The sequence below is a fragment of the Cupressus sempervirens genome, chromosome 6 (genome assembly GCF_028749045.1).
Source record: "Cupressus sempervirens isolate cs-2001-9-10 chromosome 6, ASM2874904v1, whole genome shotgun sequence".
In the NCBI taxonomy this organism is placed as follows: Eukaryota; Viridiplantae; Streptophyta; class Pinopsida; order Cupressales; family Cupressaceae; genus Cupressus; species Cupressus sempervirens.
The window spans coordinates 80227840-80243274 of NC_143123.1; the positions used below are offsets into that span (position 1 = coordinate 80227840).

Genomic DNA, 15435 nt, shown 5'->3' on the forward strand with positions numbered 1-15435 from the left:
TGTCCTTATCTCCAAAAGATCGTAATCTATTCTTAAGTTAGCTCAAAAATAGTTTACATAATTTTTTGTGCCATTATAAACAAATATGTCCAAACTGTATCACTTGGCATATGAAGTCTCTGATGCTCACCATACATTGCATTTCTAATTTTGACTTGACACCTATACTGCTCAGCATCCGCTATTTACTTGGCACTTGAATTTACTCGACGTGGTCTATTTGCTCGACACATGAGTCACTCAACACTCATTGCAACTTGGCATGGTCTAACATTTACATGTTGTGCTTAGCATGTATTACTAGTTCATCATGAGCTAAGTAAATGGTTTAAGTGTGTTGACACTCATGTATTAACACTTACTTGTCAAAACCAATCTGAGATCAGAACATTGAATAAGGATTGTAAAAGGTTTGTTCAACATTATGATAAATGTCAATAAATGGGTCATCCTACTCATTCTGATGAAATGCCTTTATACCCTCAATTATCTATTTAGCCATTTCAAAAATTGGACTTAGATTTGGTAGGTCTTATTAGTCCTCCTTCTCAAAACAAGGAATACATTTTAGTTTACACAATTATATTAAAAAATGGGTGGAAGTGGTAGCTTTGAAACATGCTAGAGATACAAAAGTTTCTAACTTCTTGTATTAATAAATTTGTACTAGGTATGGAGTCCCATGTAGGATTGTTACTAATCAAGGGGGATAATTCACCTCCAATCTGATCATTTCCTTGGTTCAAGAACTATCCACAAGACAATGGGCAAGTGAAAGTGACCAATAGAGAATTGAAGAATATAATGACCAAGATAGTAGCTTTGCATAAAATAAATTGGTTCGATCACCTTCTTGAAGGTATATGGGTTTATCATACCATTTGAAAAACTACCATTTGGATCACTCCATATGGTCTTGTTTATGGCAAGAAAGATGTCCTACCCATTAAATTTGAGGTCAAGAATCTTTATACTTCTCTTCAACTTAGGATGAGTCTTTGTGAGGCTCAAAAGGCTCAATTGGCTTAACTCTATTTTCTTGATTTGATGCACCAATAATCTCTCCATTGTATAGAATTGGTCCAACAACAATACAAACAATGGCATGATTATTTCATCTGGCCTTGTACTTTCCAACCTAGTAATTAGGCTTAAAGCTATGATTCTTGATTATAATACTTCCAACAAAGGTTCAATACTCAATGGCTTGGCCCATATAAGATTTAGGTAGTTAGTGATAATGGTGTTTTTTTTCTTGTGTATTGTAGATTCTAAACATAGAGATCTCCTTATGAATGGACATTATATGAAGTTGTATAAGCACCCTCTTTCCAAATAGATCTTCTTTCTTGATATAGCCAAGGAAATAATAGTTTTTTCTTTTGGCTTGCTCCATGATTGAAAAACATCCTATTGTTCCAAAAAAAATCCTTAAAAAAAGAAATAAAAATTATATGTGTGTGTGTGTGTCAAATAAAAATAAGTCCAGACACTAGTCCCTCTCCATTGTCTTCCTATTTTTAATTGGATGGGAAGACTATTTCCTTTTGTCTACTTGGAGGCTAATTTTTGTTTCACTTTGGGTTGCTAGTTGGTTTTCATGTTCTATGTCTAATCTGTTTGGTTCATATCTTCATGCACCTACCACATTATCGATACTCCTCTGATTGTACCTCCATATGACTCTTATGTGGTTCATAGGTTGCATTTTCTTTTTTGATTTGGCATTCATGTCACCATTATTTTGGCATTTTTTTTCATGCTTTCCACTTATAAATCATTGGCCACCATACTTCCATTAGTTTGTGGTGACTGATTAAGAAAGTACTATACATACTTCTCTTCATCTTCGATTTTTCTTCTAGACTAAACATGAATAAAAGAACAAATAGAGTCTAGGGTGGTTTGATTCAGTGGGAGCCTCATGAAGTAGTAGCATAGCTATAGGATCAGTCTCCAAGTGGGAGATTGTTGTCTAGTGTGGAGTTTGATTAGTCCCCAACTAGGAGATTATTAGTTTGTGGTGACTGATTAGAAGGAAAAAAATTGGGCCCTATTTTATCAAGATTTTGGGCTAACATGTAATTATTAATTATAAACCTAAAGAAATAAAAATACTTGTATAAAAGGGCTTAGGGTTAGTGATTGTTCACAAGGTGATGTGAAAATTGGTTCTTGTAGTGGTATTGAGCTATAAGGAATTATAGATTATAATTAGGTTGTATTCACTGGATCGTAATAATATCAGACTTGTTGTTTGGTGGACGTAGCCTAGGGATTGGGTGAACCATGTTAAATCTTGGTGTTTTGTGTTCTTTTTTGTGTGATCTATTATTTTTTGATATTGTTTATATTGCATGTGATTGTAATTTCTGTCCATGGTTTAATCCTAAAAAATTCTTCTTTGCCCCTATGATCACATCAAAAATATTGCCACACTCTCTGTCCCATGGTGATTATTTATTGTGATCATGTAAAATCTACTTAACTTGGGCTCCACTTTTGTTCTTATGGTCACTTCCTTTGTACAAAAGCAATTGGTCATCTTCTGACATCATTTATTTTAGTATTTGATAATTTATTTGTTTTAGCTTTACTTCTTTCATTTATTTTATTTTTTGTTTTACTCTTCTTTATCAAATGGTGACTTGCAATGTGGACAAATCAACTGCTTAGCTAGGAGGTGTTGTGATGTGGAGCCTTATTAGACTTAGAGTTTTATTTAGCATAGATTCCCCAAAGATTATTTATATGGTTTCATGGGGTAGTTCCCTAGGTGCACTCCTTGTGTGTTCTTTTGATTTCAAAAGTGTCATGGCTCCAATGTTTCCTTAGATTAAAACAATTTTTTTCTTTTTGTTACAAATGTGCCCATCACTATCTCTCCTTGAAATTAAATACAATACTTTCCTTTAGAGTTCTTCATCATCATAGGAAAGGAATTTTTTCTTTCACTTATCCTTCCCATAATAATGCTTAACTCTTGATGATACCTTATTGGATTGATCTCTTTCCTTTGTTTTGAAAGAATCAAGCTAAGTACATTTTTGGGTTGCTTCTTGGAGTGTGGTGGGTCAAAGGGACTTGTAGGTTTCCATTATAGATCAAGATAATTGCACTACTATTCCTCTAACAAGGGGTACTCTATTCATCTTAAGAACTATCTATTCTACTATGAAAATACATTTGAATTGTCAACCTAGTGACATAGGACTTGAAATGGGTTAGCACAGTATGTGTACCAAGTTCCTTAAAGAGTCTTAACATGTATGTTGTAGGAAAGTAAAATACATGAAAGGAACCTATACTACTAATATAGAATAGTAAGCATACTTGGATTATCAATAGAGAACTGTAGAAACTATAGAAAAGGGAATTCTAAACTAGTTAATTTAGTTCAAATATTCACTATGACAGTTTTCCACAAGTGTTGCAGGAACTTTTATAGTAACTATGATGCAGGACTAATATAGTAAATCTATCTTAAATAGGAAGTTACAAGAAATAAATCTACTCTACCTAAATCTATTCCACCTCCCAAGTGGACCCCCTTGGTTGACTTCAACTAACAAAGAACACAACAGGTAATCCAAAATCACTTTCTCATTAGAATTTTTCTTTTTGTTACATGACTAAACAATTCATAAGGAATAGAGAAAACAACTTCAAAATATTTGAATCCCCTCACTAACTCTAACTTTCCATATATATAAAGGATTGGAACTTAATATAAAAGCATGACATAAAACTTGTAAGAAAACATCATTAGTATAAAAAGGGTGGGATGTCAACCATGACTTTAGAACATTGATTGAGTAATAGAATAACTACCTACAAATAATATAATCAAGTCAAGTCTCTATAATAACTCCCTTCACAAAAATAGCTTATCAACAAAAATTGATCTACATATCTTATGCCATGATTGGTCTTCATTACTCCTTCTTTAATGTAGTGTTTGCCACTCCTTGTGCCACTTCCTCTTTTCCTACAAATTAGAAACATTCAAACATATACAAAAAAAATTATATGAAATACTGCACTTTATATATAATATTAAGCAAAGTATGTCATATCCACTATCCATAGGTTTAATAGGTTCTAGCTGCATTCAACATAAGACATTTTAAACAAGTATTTGGAAATGTTTTTCTCATGGCTCAAATAGTAAGTTTAGACTATATAAAAACTATATCAAATTTGAGGCATTAATTTGTCTCATCAACTACCCCCCACTATGCCAATGCTTGTCCTCAAGCATTATACTTATTCACCATTATTCTAAAATCTTGTACTGTTGTCTTCCCTTGTTTCCCACTTTTAAAGGTGTAGAAGTATCCTCTTGATTGTCTCCAATGGTCACCCAGGTGTTCTTCAACTAATGGGTCTAACTTGGTAGCATTTCTTTCATATAGGGGCTAGAGAAGGGTAGGAGGTTGGAAGGTTAGTGACATTCATAACTCTTTCCTTATTTTCCTTCCCAATTGCATGTATTTAGGCACTCTATTCACTACTACCTCAAAATTAATAAGGTTGTATGGTTTAGCCTTCCTGAAAGATTCTAGTAGTCGATTCCACCTATTTCTAAGCCCTATAATTTCTCTCTATTGTGTAAAATTGGGAAGTGTCTGATACTCTCTATAAAATTTTTCCCTTTCTTCAAACACTTTCTCTCCAATTTCTAGTTTTGGCCTTCCACAAGTTGATTTGAACCAATCCCTCAAGAGACCATAAGGCTTATGGGATTCATCCTGGAGTGGCAATGGCTCAATTTTTTGAGGTCTCTATAAGCATCCAATTGTCTATCATAATTGGTTTCATTATGTATCAATGACATTAGAGCTCTTAAATAAACATCCCCTATGTAGAGCAAGGGATTCCACTCTATTTCTTGTGGAATTATGAAATTATGTAAATAGAGCTCACACAACAAGTTCTTTTTCCATGAAGGAAAAGTTTGATACACATTATAAAAATCTCAAGCATTTTTAAACTCACAATCAACATTTCTTATTGTTATCATCAACTGAAATAATAGACACTATTCTTTCAAGCACATAGCATACACCCTTGGGGGTGGTCTATAGGATATGGCCCAATCAGCTAGCTTCAAAGCCTATTTCATTTGTTGCTTATGCTTTTCTAGTCGCTCTTTTAATGATTCAATTTCTTCATCTCTATCAAACATTTCCTTTTGCATCTGGTCTCTCTCTTGCTTCCACAAGAATTTTTGAAAAATAAAATGATTATATAGACCAAACAATATTGACTAAATTGTTGATGATGAGCATTCTTGAGTTTTAGATTTCATCTTTTGTTTTCTGGCAACTTGTTGGAAATACTAGGTGTACCAAGAAGATTTATAAGGTATAAGGGAGACATTGGAATATTCAAAAATTTATGGCATGGTAGGTTGCTCATTGTTGGGTACTTCTTTTGGAATAGTAGTAGGACTTGGATTACACAATTCTAGATTCTCTTGCGGTGTCTCCTTGACAAAATCAGCTTCATGTGTTTCTATGTTTTGGGGCTCTACTTGAATAGGAGAATCATCTAGAACATTTTCAAGTACTGACTCTGTTTGAGATTTTGAAACTGGGGCATTTGGTTTTTCAATAGAAGCTGGAGATACTTGACCTCACATGCAGGGCTTCTACATACAAGACCTTCTTTAGCTTCGACCACTTTATAGGTTTGTTTAGGTTTAGATGTGATTGGAGTAGATGTTGTAGGATCAATTAATGAAGGAACAAACCTCTTTCTTTTTGTTACTTTAACAGAGGGATTTTATACTTCCTTTTCAAGGTTAGGGCTAACCTTACTCTTGCCTTTACCCCTAGAAGAGCTTGGCATATCTTACTCTAAATTAGGCTTAGAAAACTTATTAGGAGAGGGTTATTTTTCCTTCTTAGCAGGATTTTGAGTTGACTCTATGGCTTCTTCCTCATTTTTTAAGTTTGGAGGAATAGGGTTAACTTGTGGCTGTAAGGTTTTGGTTTCAACAAATTTTGCCCATGAAATAGGGGAAGAATCCCTAGGAGATCATTCGACTAGAAGCTTAGTGTTATTTTAGAACTAATACATAACATATTGTAAAGAAAATTGGGAATATTAACTTGCATGTTATGCCTTATGCAACTAAGCAATTTAAGATGATGATCATGTAAGTTCGAGAACCTAACTTCATAGGTTAAATATCTGATAGTGTGGGTTGCTACATCTGGATATGGAGGTGGAAGAGAAAGTCTCTTACATCCTTATTTTTTGATGTCCAATTGAGGGTCACCTTGTTGAGTAAACTATGCCCTCATAGATCTAGCATCATTCTCATTTGGATAATGTTCCCCAATTGCCGATAACCTGATGACCTCTACGATTCTTTCCTCAGTAGTAACCAATCTTAATCCCCAAACTAAGGCTTCTCCTTCATAAAATATTTTCATGAACTCCATTGCCACTTCCTCACTGAATTCTATTAATTGTAAGAAATAACCAAGCCATCCACAAGTATGGAATCACCACACTACTTCAATATATATGAGTAAAATATCATGCATGACTAGCTCATACCTCTTTAGCTATCCTCTCATCTTCAAAATGTCTAGCTTCCACTCTTGCTATTGCAACAAAATTTTCTTTTTCTCTAAGCTTCAATACTTATTTTTAAAATGTTGTATGTTGTTACCACTTCTCATAATCAAGACCCCTTTGTTTCTAACATGTAGAATAATGATGCATTAATGATGGAGTAAATTGAGGCTTTAACTACAAATTTTGCCATAATAGCTCTTACTCCTTTCAATCATGCCAAGTATAAGAGATCTTTTCCCAAAAATCACAATAAAAGGTATGGTGGATACAAAAAGATTTTAAAAATAAATGAAATGAAAACTATTAGATTTCCACCAAAGTACATTCTTTGATGTAGACATGACTAGAATAAACATGGAGGTGACATTTAGAAATTACCACACTTTTCTAGCCCCCCACTAAAATTTGACAAGTGTTCTCACTTTAAAAATTTTGGTATGGAAAGGACAAACTAGGTTAAGTCTTATATGATATATATAATGCAATATTAGATATAAATATCAAAACCTATATTTTAAAAAATGAATAAAGAGGGAAAGAAATTTTTACTTGTAAGTTTATGATTGTACATCTGCATGCAAGTTGATGAGGTAGCAAAGGCTAATGATCACAGAAAGTGTTGGTAGTCTTGTTTATTGAAAGCAAAAGAAATAGAGTGTGGGTGACTTGAAAGGTGAAATGTGGGTGGATGGTAGATAAATAAATGAGATGGGTTGATTATGAAGAAAGGGAAAAGTGAATGGAAGAATGGGGCCTCATATTTAAATGAGGTTTTATTATTAAGGTTCCTAGAATTCTATCATTGCATAGCTGCAGGAAGAAGATTTTCATCTTCTGCTATAGGAACTATTTTTAGAAGAGGTGGTGCATTGGTTGGTTGAAATTATTGGAGGAACTATGCTTTAGTCTGTGGCTTATCATAGAGATGTAGCCTATGGCCATTCACAAGTAAGTTAAATTGAACAAGATCAATGGTTATGAGTTGCACTATGCCATTATCAAATAAATGCTAAATTTCATAAGGCCCTAACCATCAAGTTCCCAATTTCCCTAGATTCTCTTTGAAATGAGAATCATAAAGGAGGGCCCAATCTCTTGCTTGAAATATTTTATTCCTGATATGTGCATCATACCATTGGTTTCACTAGTGTTAAATAATTTATATTCTTTCTAGAGCTCTCTTTTGTATTTCATCCAGTGAATTTAAATGAAGGAGCCACTCTTGTTGTGTTGCAGGAAGATTGATGTTCAATTCTAAAGTAGTTTGCAATGTCTTGTGTTCAAATTCAATGGGTAACATTGTTTCTTTACCATAGACAAGCTCAAATGGAATAAATCTAGTGTTTATCTTCCATGTTGTCTAGTATGCCCAAACAGCTTCAATTAATCTGAAATGACCCTAGCTATAAAGGTCACTAAATCCCTACAATGTACTGTGGCAATTCGTCAAATAGTTGGCAAATAGGCTCTGATACCACTGAAATAACCTTGACAGGTTATTGCTTTTTCCAGCACCAAAAAAAATACTAAAAATTCAAGGGTTTGACATTTCGTCAAACAGTATGCACAGGAGAGTATCTCAAATAATAGATGTACAAGCAGTAGATAATAATGCCAATGGTGTCCAGAAAACAAATCAATGTTTCATAATCCACTAATCAACAATGAACCAGACTATATAGGAATAAAAACCTGAGGTTGCCAGCTCCATCAATGATTATGAAGGGCTGTTGTTTGGATATGGTGTCGGCTGAACAGCATATGCAGATAGACCTGGAGGATATGTCGAGTAACCAATTGATAGGGGTGCAGAAGCTGGTGCCTGTGGTACTGACCTATGATATGACATCATGCTTGGATACTCAGCTGCATAACCTGTCTGAATTTGTGGAAGTGGCTGTGCTTGTGGAGATGCTGTAGGTTGTGGTGTCGGTTTCTCCTTCTGACCCTTGGCTGCAAGTTTTGCATTAACCCCTCTACCATCAATGGTTTTGTTTGGTTCCTTCAGAGCTCGCTTTGCAGCTTCCACAGTCTTAAAAGTCACAAATGCAAATCCCCTGGATTTGTTTGTACTCTTATCATATGCAACTGAACCTTCCTCAATCTCTCCGTACTTTGAAAATACTTCCAGCAGTTTGTCAGTAGTTGTGTCATATGAAAGACCACCAATATAAAGCTTCCTCTGTGAGAGATCACCAGTTTGACCAGGACTTGAATTTGCTACTGCCGCTAAATTGGATATAGTATTCTGACCCTCACATTTCTCAATACTGAGATACCGATCACAGTCTTTGTTATGTGAATGCACCCCCAGAGTTTGCGGAACCAAGGTTGCCCTGAATCCGACTGTTGACTGTCTTAACCACTAGTCCAAGGTGAATCACTCTTGTTTGTAATTTGCAGAATGGCGCTCACCTAATATCCGGGTCATGTCAAATTGTGCAGTCATCTTGAACTCCCTTCCTGATCGGGATCATTAAATTGCTGCCGAAGACAGAGGGTTTCCGGACTGCCAATCTTCTTAATAATTCGATGGGTGTAATTAACTAGCCGTCGGACAAATCAAATGATGCAAGTTCCCAAATGCGTGAGGAGAAAGGATCTGAAACCTTGGCGCCCGTTAATCACAACTGAGCCCACCCAAATGTTATAGTTACCCCACTGAGATCTAGGTGAAAACGTGTTGCCGAACATGGGAGCGGAAGCAGAGTGCGTAGAGCGCTTGACTGGAAATGTGCTGTCTATGCTATCCTTCGGCAGTCCACGATGAATGTGGGTGGTCTTTGGGTAGAGTGATTCTACTCTAGCTTGAGTTCCACCTTTAACCTCTGCCCGGAATAATACAATCACCCGCTGAACTTCAAACTTGTGGTACCACGCTGGTCTTAATGTTATAATGAGGGAGGCCGCCCTGCCAGATGTCAAAGCTCTTACATGCTTTGCAACTGAATTGGATTATTAATCACCTTCGAATCTTCCTCCATGTATACGGAAATGCTGGCTAGGAGGATTGTCTAGGAAACTTGCCTTCTTCCCTATTCTGTCCAATACTGCCACTGATCCTGTGAACCTTGTAAATAGATTATATCTTCGAATCTCAATACTCAAAGTGATCCTCAAAACTTAATCTTCCAAATTTGGCCCTAAGCCACAAATAGTCACCCTGATGAAATGACTGAATGTCACCTCCAATCTGCAATAATTCAGATGATATTTCACACCCTCAAAATTGCGTACCAATTGAGAGTTATCGTTCTCAATGGCCAATTGTGACAATTGCGAGAACCCTAGGTTCCACAATGCACCCCTGTGATTGAATCACAATCTGAAAAATCAAAGAGAGATAATCAACTGCTTGATTCGAATGGAGCCCCGGGGTGCCTATTTATTCTTTTTCCTCCATCCTCTCCAGAGACTTCTAGAACATTTTTGATTTTATCCCTCAAGTGACTTTATTAAATATTTCCCAAGTCACTTTATTAAATATAAAGTTATCTTTTAATAACTATTTATTTAATTAAAATAACTAATTAGTCATCCTTGGACAACCATTAATTAAATTAATTAAATCGAACTGTCACCAAAAATTGGGGACATGACAGTCCGCCCTTCCTGAAATTGCTTGTCCCCAAGCAATGGCTGAACCATGAACCAATCAGTCTTCCTGGATCCCAAATGTAAATTTGTGCATCATCCCAATCCTCATCATACTCCCGTGGAGAAATCATCAATACCAGTAGCTGAGAAACTGTACTCAACATCCAAACAACTGACACTTCTGATGAAATCATCTGAAAACCAACTGTAGATGTCAGTGGAAGGAACCATTCTGTGGAACTCAAGCCAACTGAAACATCAACTCTATCAAAACTCAAGCCCCTGTCAAAAAGACACCTGCACCCAACTGCATTGTAGATATGACAACAGCCATAGGTACCTGAATCACTGCCATCAGATCTGATCTCTGAAAAACTGCTTCGGGTGTGTCGAAGCTGCAGGCTGAGTAACTTGCTACTACCAACTTTATTTTCAAAAGATGGTGCCAATCTATCCCCTAATGGATGATAAGAAACTGGAGCCAATCTACATCTGCGTGAAATAAAATCTTCTACCTCTGTGTCAAAAGAGAAATGATGAGCGTACCCTACCGTATAATGCCGGTAAGAACCTCCAAATTCTGCTGCTAGCTCATCATCACTGAACTGGTAATCAATATATGGCTCCAATCTCTGACTCTGAGTGACTGTAGGCTGGATAGGATCCCGTGCATTTTGCTCAACAAACCCTTCCTCGAGATCCCTGTGAGGTAGCATAGTAGAAAGGACCCCTATAATCTTCTCAACCAATCTGCAAATAACACTAGGATCATGGATGAGAACACCTTCTGTCACTTTATACGGGTCCAAATGAACACATGCACTATCCAACAAATACTCCATGAATGGTTTAGTGCAGTAAAAATTATACGAGGAAGCATCAATATACTTCCCTGCACACCACAACTGATCCTCCTGTGAAGGTGGCATACCCCACTATACCACACTATCAACTAACTGAGAAGAATCAATTTGGAAACTTGACTCTATCGGTATCCCGAACTCATTAAGACCAACTTCTTCCAAACCCTGAACATGTATGTCAGTCTCAACAATAAGCTCCTCAAAAGCTACTGTAGGAGTGTACTTACCGTCATCTACCTCATTAGACAAATGAACTGGGTCTGGGGCTGGTTTTGACCGCAAATGCTCCAACTCCACGGTCACCTCCTTCAACTGAAACTGCGACTTCTGTAGATCCCACTGTGTGTCCTCTAATGCCTCAGTAGTCGCTATGAGCTCTTGGGAAAGCTCACTCACCTCCTCTTCATGATCCAAGAGTGCCTCATATGCTGTACTTCCCCACTCAACCAAGTGATCACGGTCGGCTACCAATCGTAAATAATCTTGCTTCAAAATCCGAACAGCTTCACGCAAGGCATGAATCTCTGCCAAAGAAAAGTAACCACCGCTGGACTCATCTGTCATAGCAGTACCCCAACCAGTAATGGCCAACAAATGATGAGCAGTATCAAAATGCTCACAAGTGATAGCAATGTCTCGCTCACTAACTTTCAACTGGCTAACCACATGATGGCTCTGGCTAGACTGTCTTCTATAAACTCCCTCTAACACATTGTCTGGAGGAATGTCTTCAAAGATACTGGTCTCTGGATTATTACCATCTATATTTTTTGAATCTACTTCAAAACTCATATCAAAATCTATAGTTCGGCTGTCAAGATCTTCTATACCTAAAGAATCTGTCAAAGAAGTTGTGTCTTCAAAATTGTCCGTTTCATCCTCCTGGATGTCATCAAGGCCAAAATGATCCTGGGACTCATCCGTACATACTTCCAAATATGAAAAACCTTCAACACATTTCAGCAAGGATGGTCGACTGGAAATATGAACCAAACCCAACAACGGTGCATAAAAACTAATACCAACATCGGATGTTCTGCTGGTACAGGGAAAGATAACACCGTATATTCTGCTAATCAAATCCATGATAGTACTCAAATAATCATGGCTATCATAAAGTGCTAAAGATCTTTGGTTGGCTGAATCCCAAATGCTACTGAAACATTCCTGAATCCATATGCAAGAAACAACTGGTAACTCAAGAAAACTACTTACCTGAGTAATGTGACCAATACCAGCTAACTTCACATACCTGTCTGCCATTGTCCTTGTATCCTGGATGTGAATGCAAGATGAACTCGTAACATTATCAGCTACCATATATGATCCGTCTGCTGCAAGGAGCTGAATGTCAGGCATGTAAGATGAAACTAAGCCCAGCTCCATGCCATGCTCATTTCCATGCCTCTCCCAGTCCTGTAAAGCCAAAGTTGCTCGAGTGTCCTCAAGCTCACAAGAAAGCTTGACAATTTCCTCCTCCTTCCTCCTCAAGGCATCTGAATAATCTTTGGTAAGGCTAAGAAGATGGTCACGGTCTGATAGAAGATGCAAATAGCTCAACTTTGTCATTCCCATTCCTTCACCAATTGCATGTAAGTCACAACAAGAAGAATTCGCCTGAACTCCCTTATGTCTTCCTTGTAACTGAATCATCTGGATGTGCTCTTCTAACATCTCCCGCATCCTGTCATGATGAGATAAAGAAGCCACAATACTATCTTTGCTTACCTTCAGCTGGCTGGACAAATCTTGTGAAGTACTGCCATTCTCATCCTCATGTGACGGAGCATCTAACTGAGCCTGGTACTCTCTGTCAGAAAAATCATAAATGCTCGATGTCTACTCATTTTCACCAAGTATCTCATCATCATGCACAATGACATCTTCATCATCATCTGGACTCACTTCACTGGAATCATTTCTTGTCGGAAGAGTACATGAGACATCACCTTTGGGAAACTCGTATTCAGCTGTCTCAACTTGAGTGTCAAGTTGACAGTTACTATCCATCAGCATAATATCCTTCACCACTTCTTCCTGTGACCGAACTGAAACCTCTGACTGGTTGTACACTTGTTCCTCAAATTCCTCATTAAGGTTCCTAGTAACATCACTCATTGTATCAGTCAACGCTTTGTGAGAAGATGTGCCAAAATGAAATCCAGTTGATTTATTCACCTTAGCTGGGACGGACAGCCTGTCAAGCATACGGTGGTGTTTAACCAACAGTTCAGACATGTTATGTTTGATTTTTCTGAGCTCATCCTGAATGTCTGAATAGTCCTCCTTTCCACAATTTTGACTCTGATTACTACGTCTATTACTTGTCCGAGATTGTGTCCTTGGAGACTTTGTGCTGTACCTGTCCATCTTGGTTGAAGTAGAGTGCTGATCACTCATGTAAGTCGGTTCTCACCCCACAGGATGGCAAGAAAACTGCTCTGATACCACTGAAATGACCCTAGCTATAAAGGTCACTAAATCCCTACAATGTACTGTGGCAATTCGTCAAATAGTTGGCAAACAGGCTCTGATACCACTGAAATAACCCTGACAGGTTATTGCTTTTTCTAGCACCAAAAAAATACTAAAAATTCAAGGGTTTGACATTTCGTCAAACAGTATGCACAGGAGAGTATCTCAAATAATAGATGTACAAGCAGTAGATAATAATGCCAATGGTGTCCAGAAAACAAATCAATGTTTCATAATCCACTAATCAACAATGAACCAGACTATATAGGAATAAAAACCTGAGGTTGCCAGCTCCATCAATGATTATGAAGGGCTGTTGTTTGGATATGGTGTCGACTGAACAGCATATGCAGATAGACCTGGAGGATATGTCGAGTAACCAATTGATAGGGGTGCAGAAGTTGGTGCCTGTGGTACTGACCTATGATATGACATCATGCTTGGATACTCAGCTGCATAACCTGTCTGAATTTGTGGAAGTGGTTGTGCTTGTGGAGATGCTGTAGGTTGTGGTGCCGGTTTCTCCTTCTGACCCTCGGCTGCAAGTTTTGCATTAACCCCTCTACCATCAATGGTTTTGTTTGGTTCCTTCAGAGCCTGCTTTGCAGCTTCCACAGTCTTAAAAGTCACAAATGAAAATCCCCTGGATTTGTTTGTACTCTTATCATATGCAACTGAACCTTCCTCAATCTCTCCATACTTTGAAAATACTTCCAGCAGTTTGTCAGTAGTTGTGTCATATGAAAGACCACCAATATAAAGCTTCCTCTGTGAGAGATCACCAGTTTGACCAGGACTTGAATTTGCTGCTACCACTATATTGGATATAGTATTCCGACCCTCACATTTCTCAATACTGAGATACTGATCACAGTCTTTGTTATGTGAATGCACCCCCAGAGTTTGCGGAACCAAGGTTGCCCTGAATCCGACTGTTGACTGTCTTAACCACTAGTCCAAGGTGAATTGCTCTTGTTTGTAATCCGCAGAATGGCGCTCGCCTAATATCCAGGTCATGTCAAATCGCGTAGTCGTCTTGAACTCCCTTCCTGATCGGGATCATTAAATTGCTGCCAAAGACAGAGGGTTTTCGGACTGCCAATCTTCTTAATAATTTGATGGGTGTAATTAACTAGCCGTCGAACAAATCAAATGATGCAAGTTCCCAAATGCGTGATGAGAAAGGATCTGAAACCTTGGCGCCCGTTAATCACAACTGAGCCCGCCCAAATGTTATAGTTACTCTGCTGAGATCCAGGTGAAAATGCGTTGCCGAACATGGGAGCGGAAGCAGAGCGCGTAGAGCGCTTGACTGGAAATGTGCTGTCTATGCTATCCTTCGGCAGTCCACGATGAATGTGGGTGGTCTTTGGGTAGAGTGATTCTACTCCAGCTCGAGTTCCACCTTTAACCTCTGCCCGAAATAATACAATCACCCGCTGAACTTCAAACTTGCGATACCACGCTGGTCTTAATGTTATAATGAGGGAGGCCGCCCTGCCGGATGTCAAAGCTCTTACATGCTTTGCAACTGAATTGGATTATTAATCACCTTCGAATCTTCCTCCATGTATACGAAAATGTTGGCTGGGAGGATTGTCTAGGAAACTTGCCTTCTTCCCTATTTTGTCCAATACTGCTACTGATCCTGTGAACCTTGTAAATAGATTATATCTTCGAATCTCAATACTCAAAGTGATCCTCAAAACTTAATCTTCCAAATTTGGCCCTAAGCCACAAATAGTCGCCCTGATGAAATGACTGAATGTCACCTCCAATCTGCAATAATTCAGATGATATTTCACACCCTCAAAATTGCGTACCAATTGAGAGTTATTGTTCTCAATGGCCAATTGTGACAATTGCGAGAACCCTAGGTTCCATAATGCACCCCTGTGATTGAATCACA

General features: G+C 37.8%; 1 protein-coding gene across 1 annotated transcript; it reads right to left on the reverse strand.

Moving 5' to 3' along the window:
- Positions 1-8308: 8308 nt before the first annotated feature.
- Positions 8309-15096, reverse strand: LOC149551255 (uncharacterized). The gene is made up of 6 exons (XM_089790072.1): positions 15079-15096; positions 14741-14977; positions 13841-14477; positions 9558-9653; positions 9232-9419; positions 8309-8956 (listed from the first exon to the last, which is right to left on the reverse strand). The coding sequence occupies exons 1-6, from the start codon at positions 15094-15096 to the stop codon at positions 8309-8311; spliced, it is 1824 nt and encodes a 607-aa protein (XP_089646198.1).
- Positions 15097-15435: the final 339 nt, after the last annotated feature.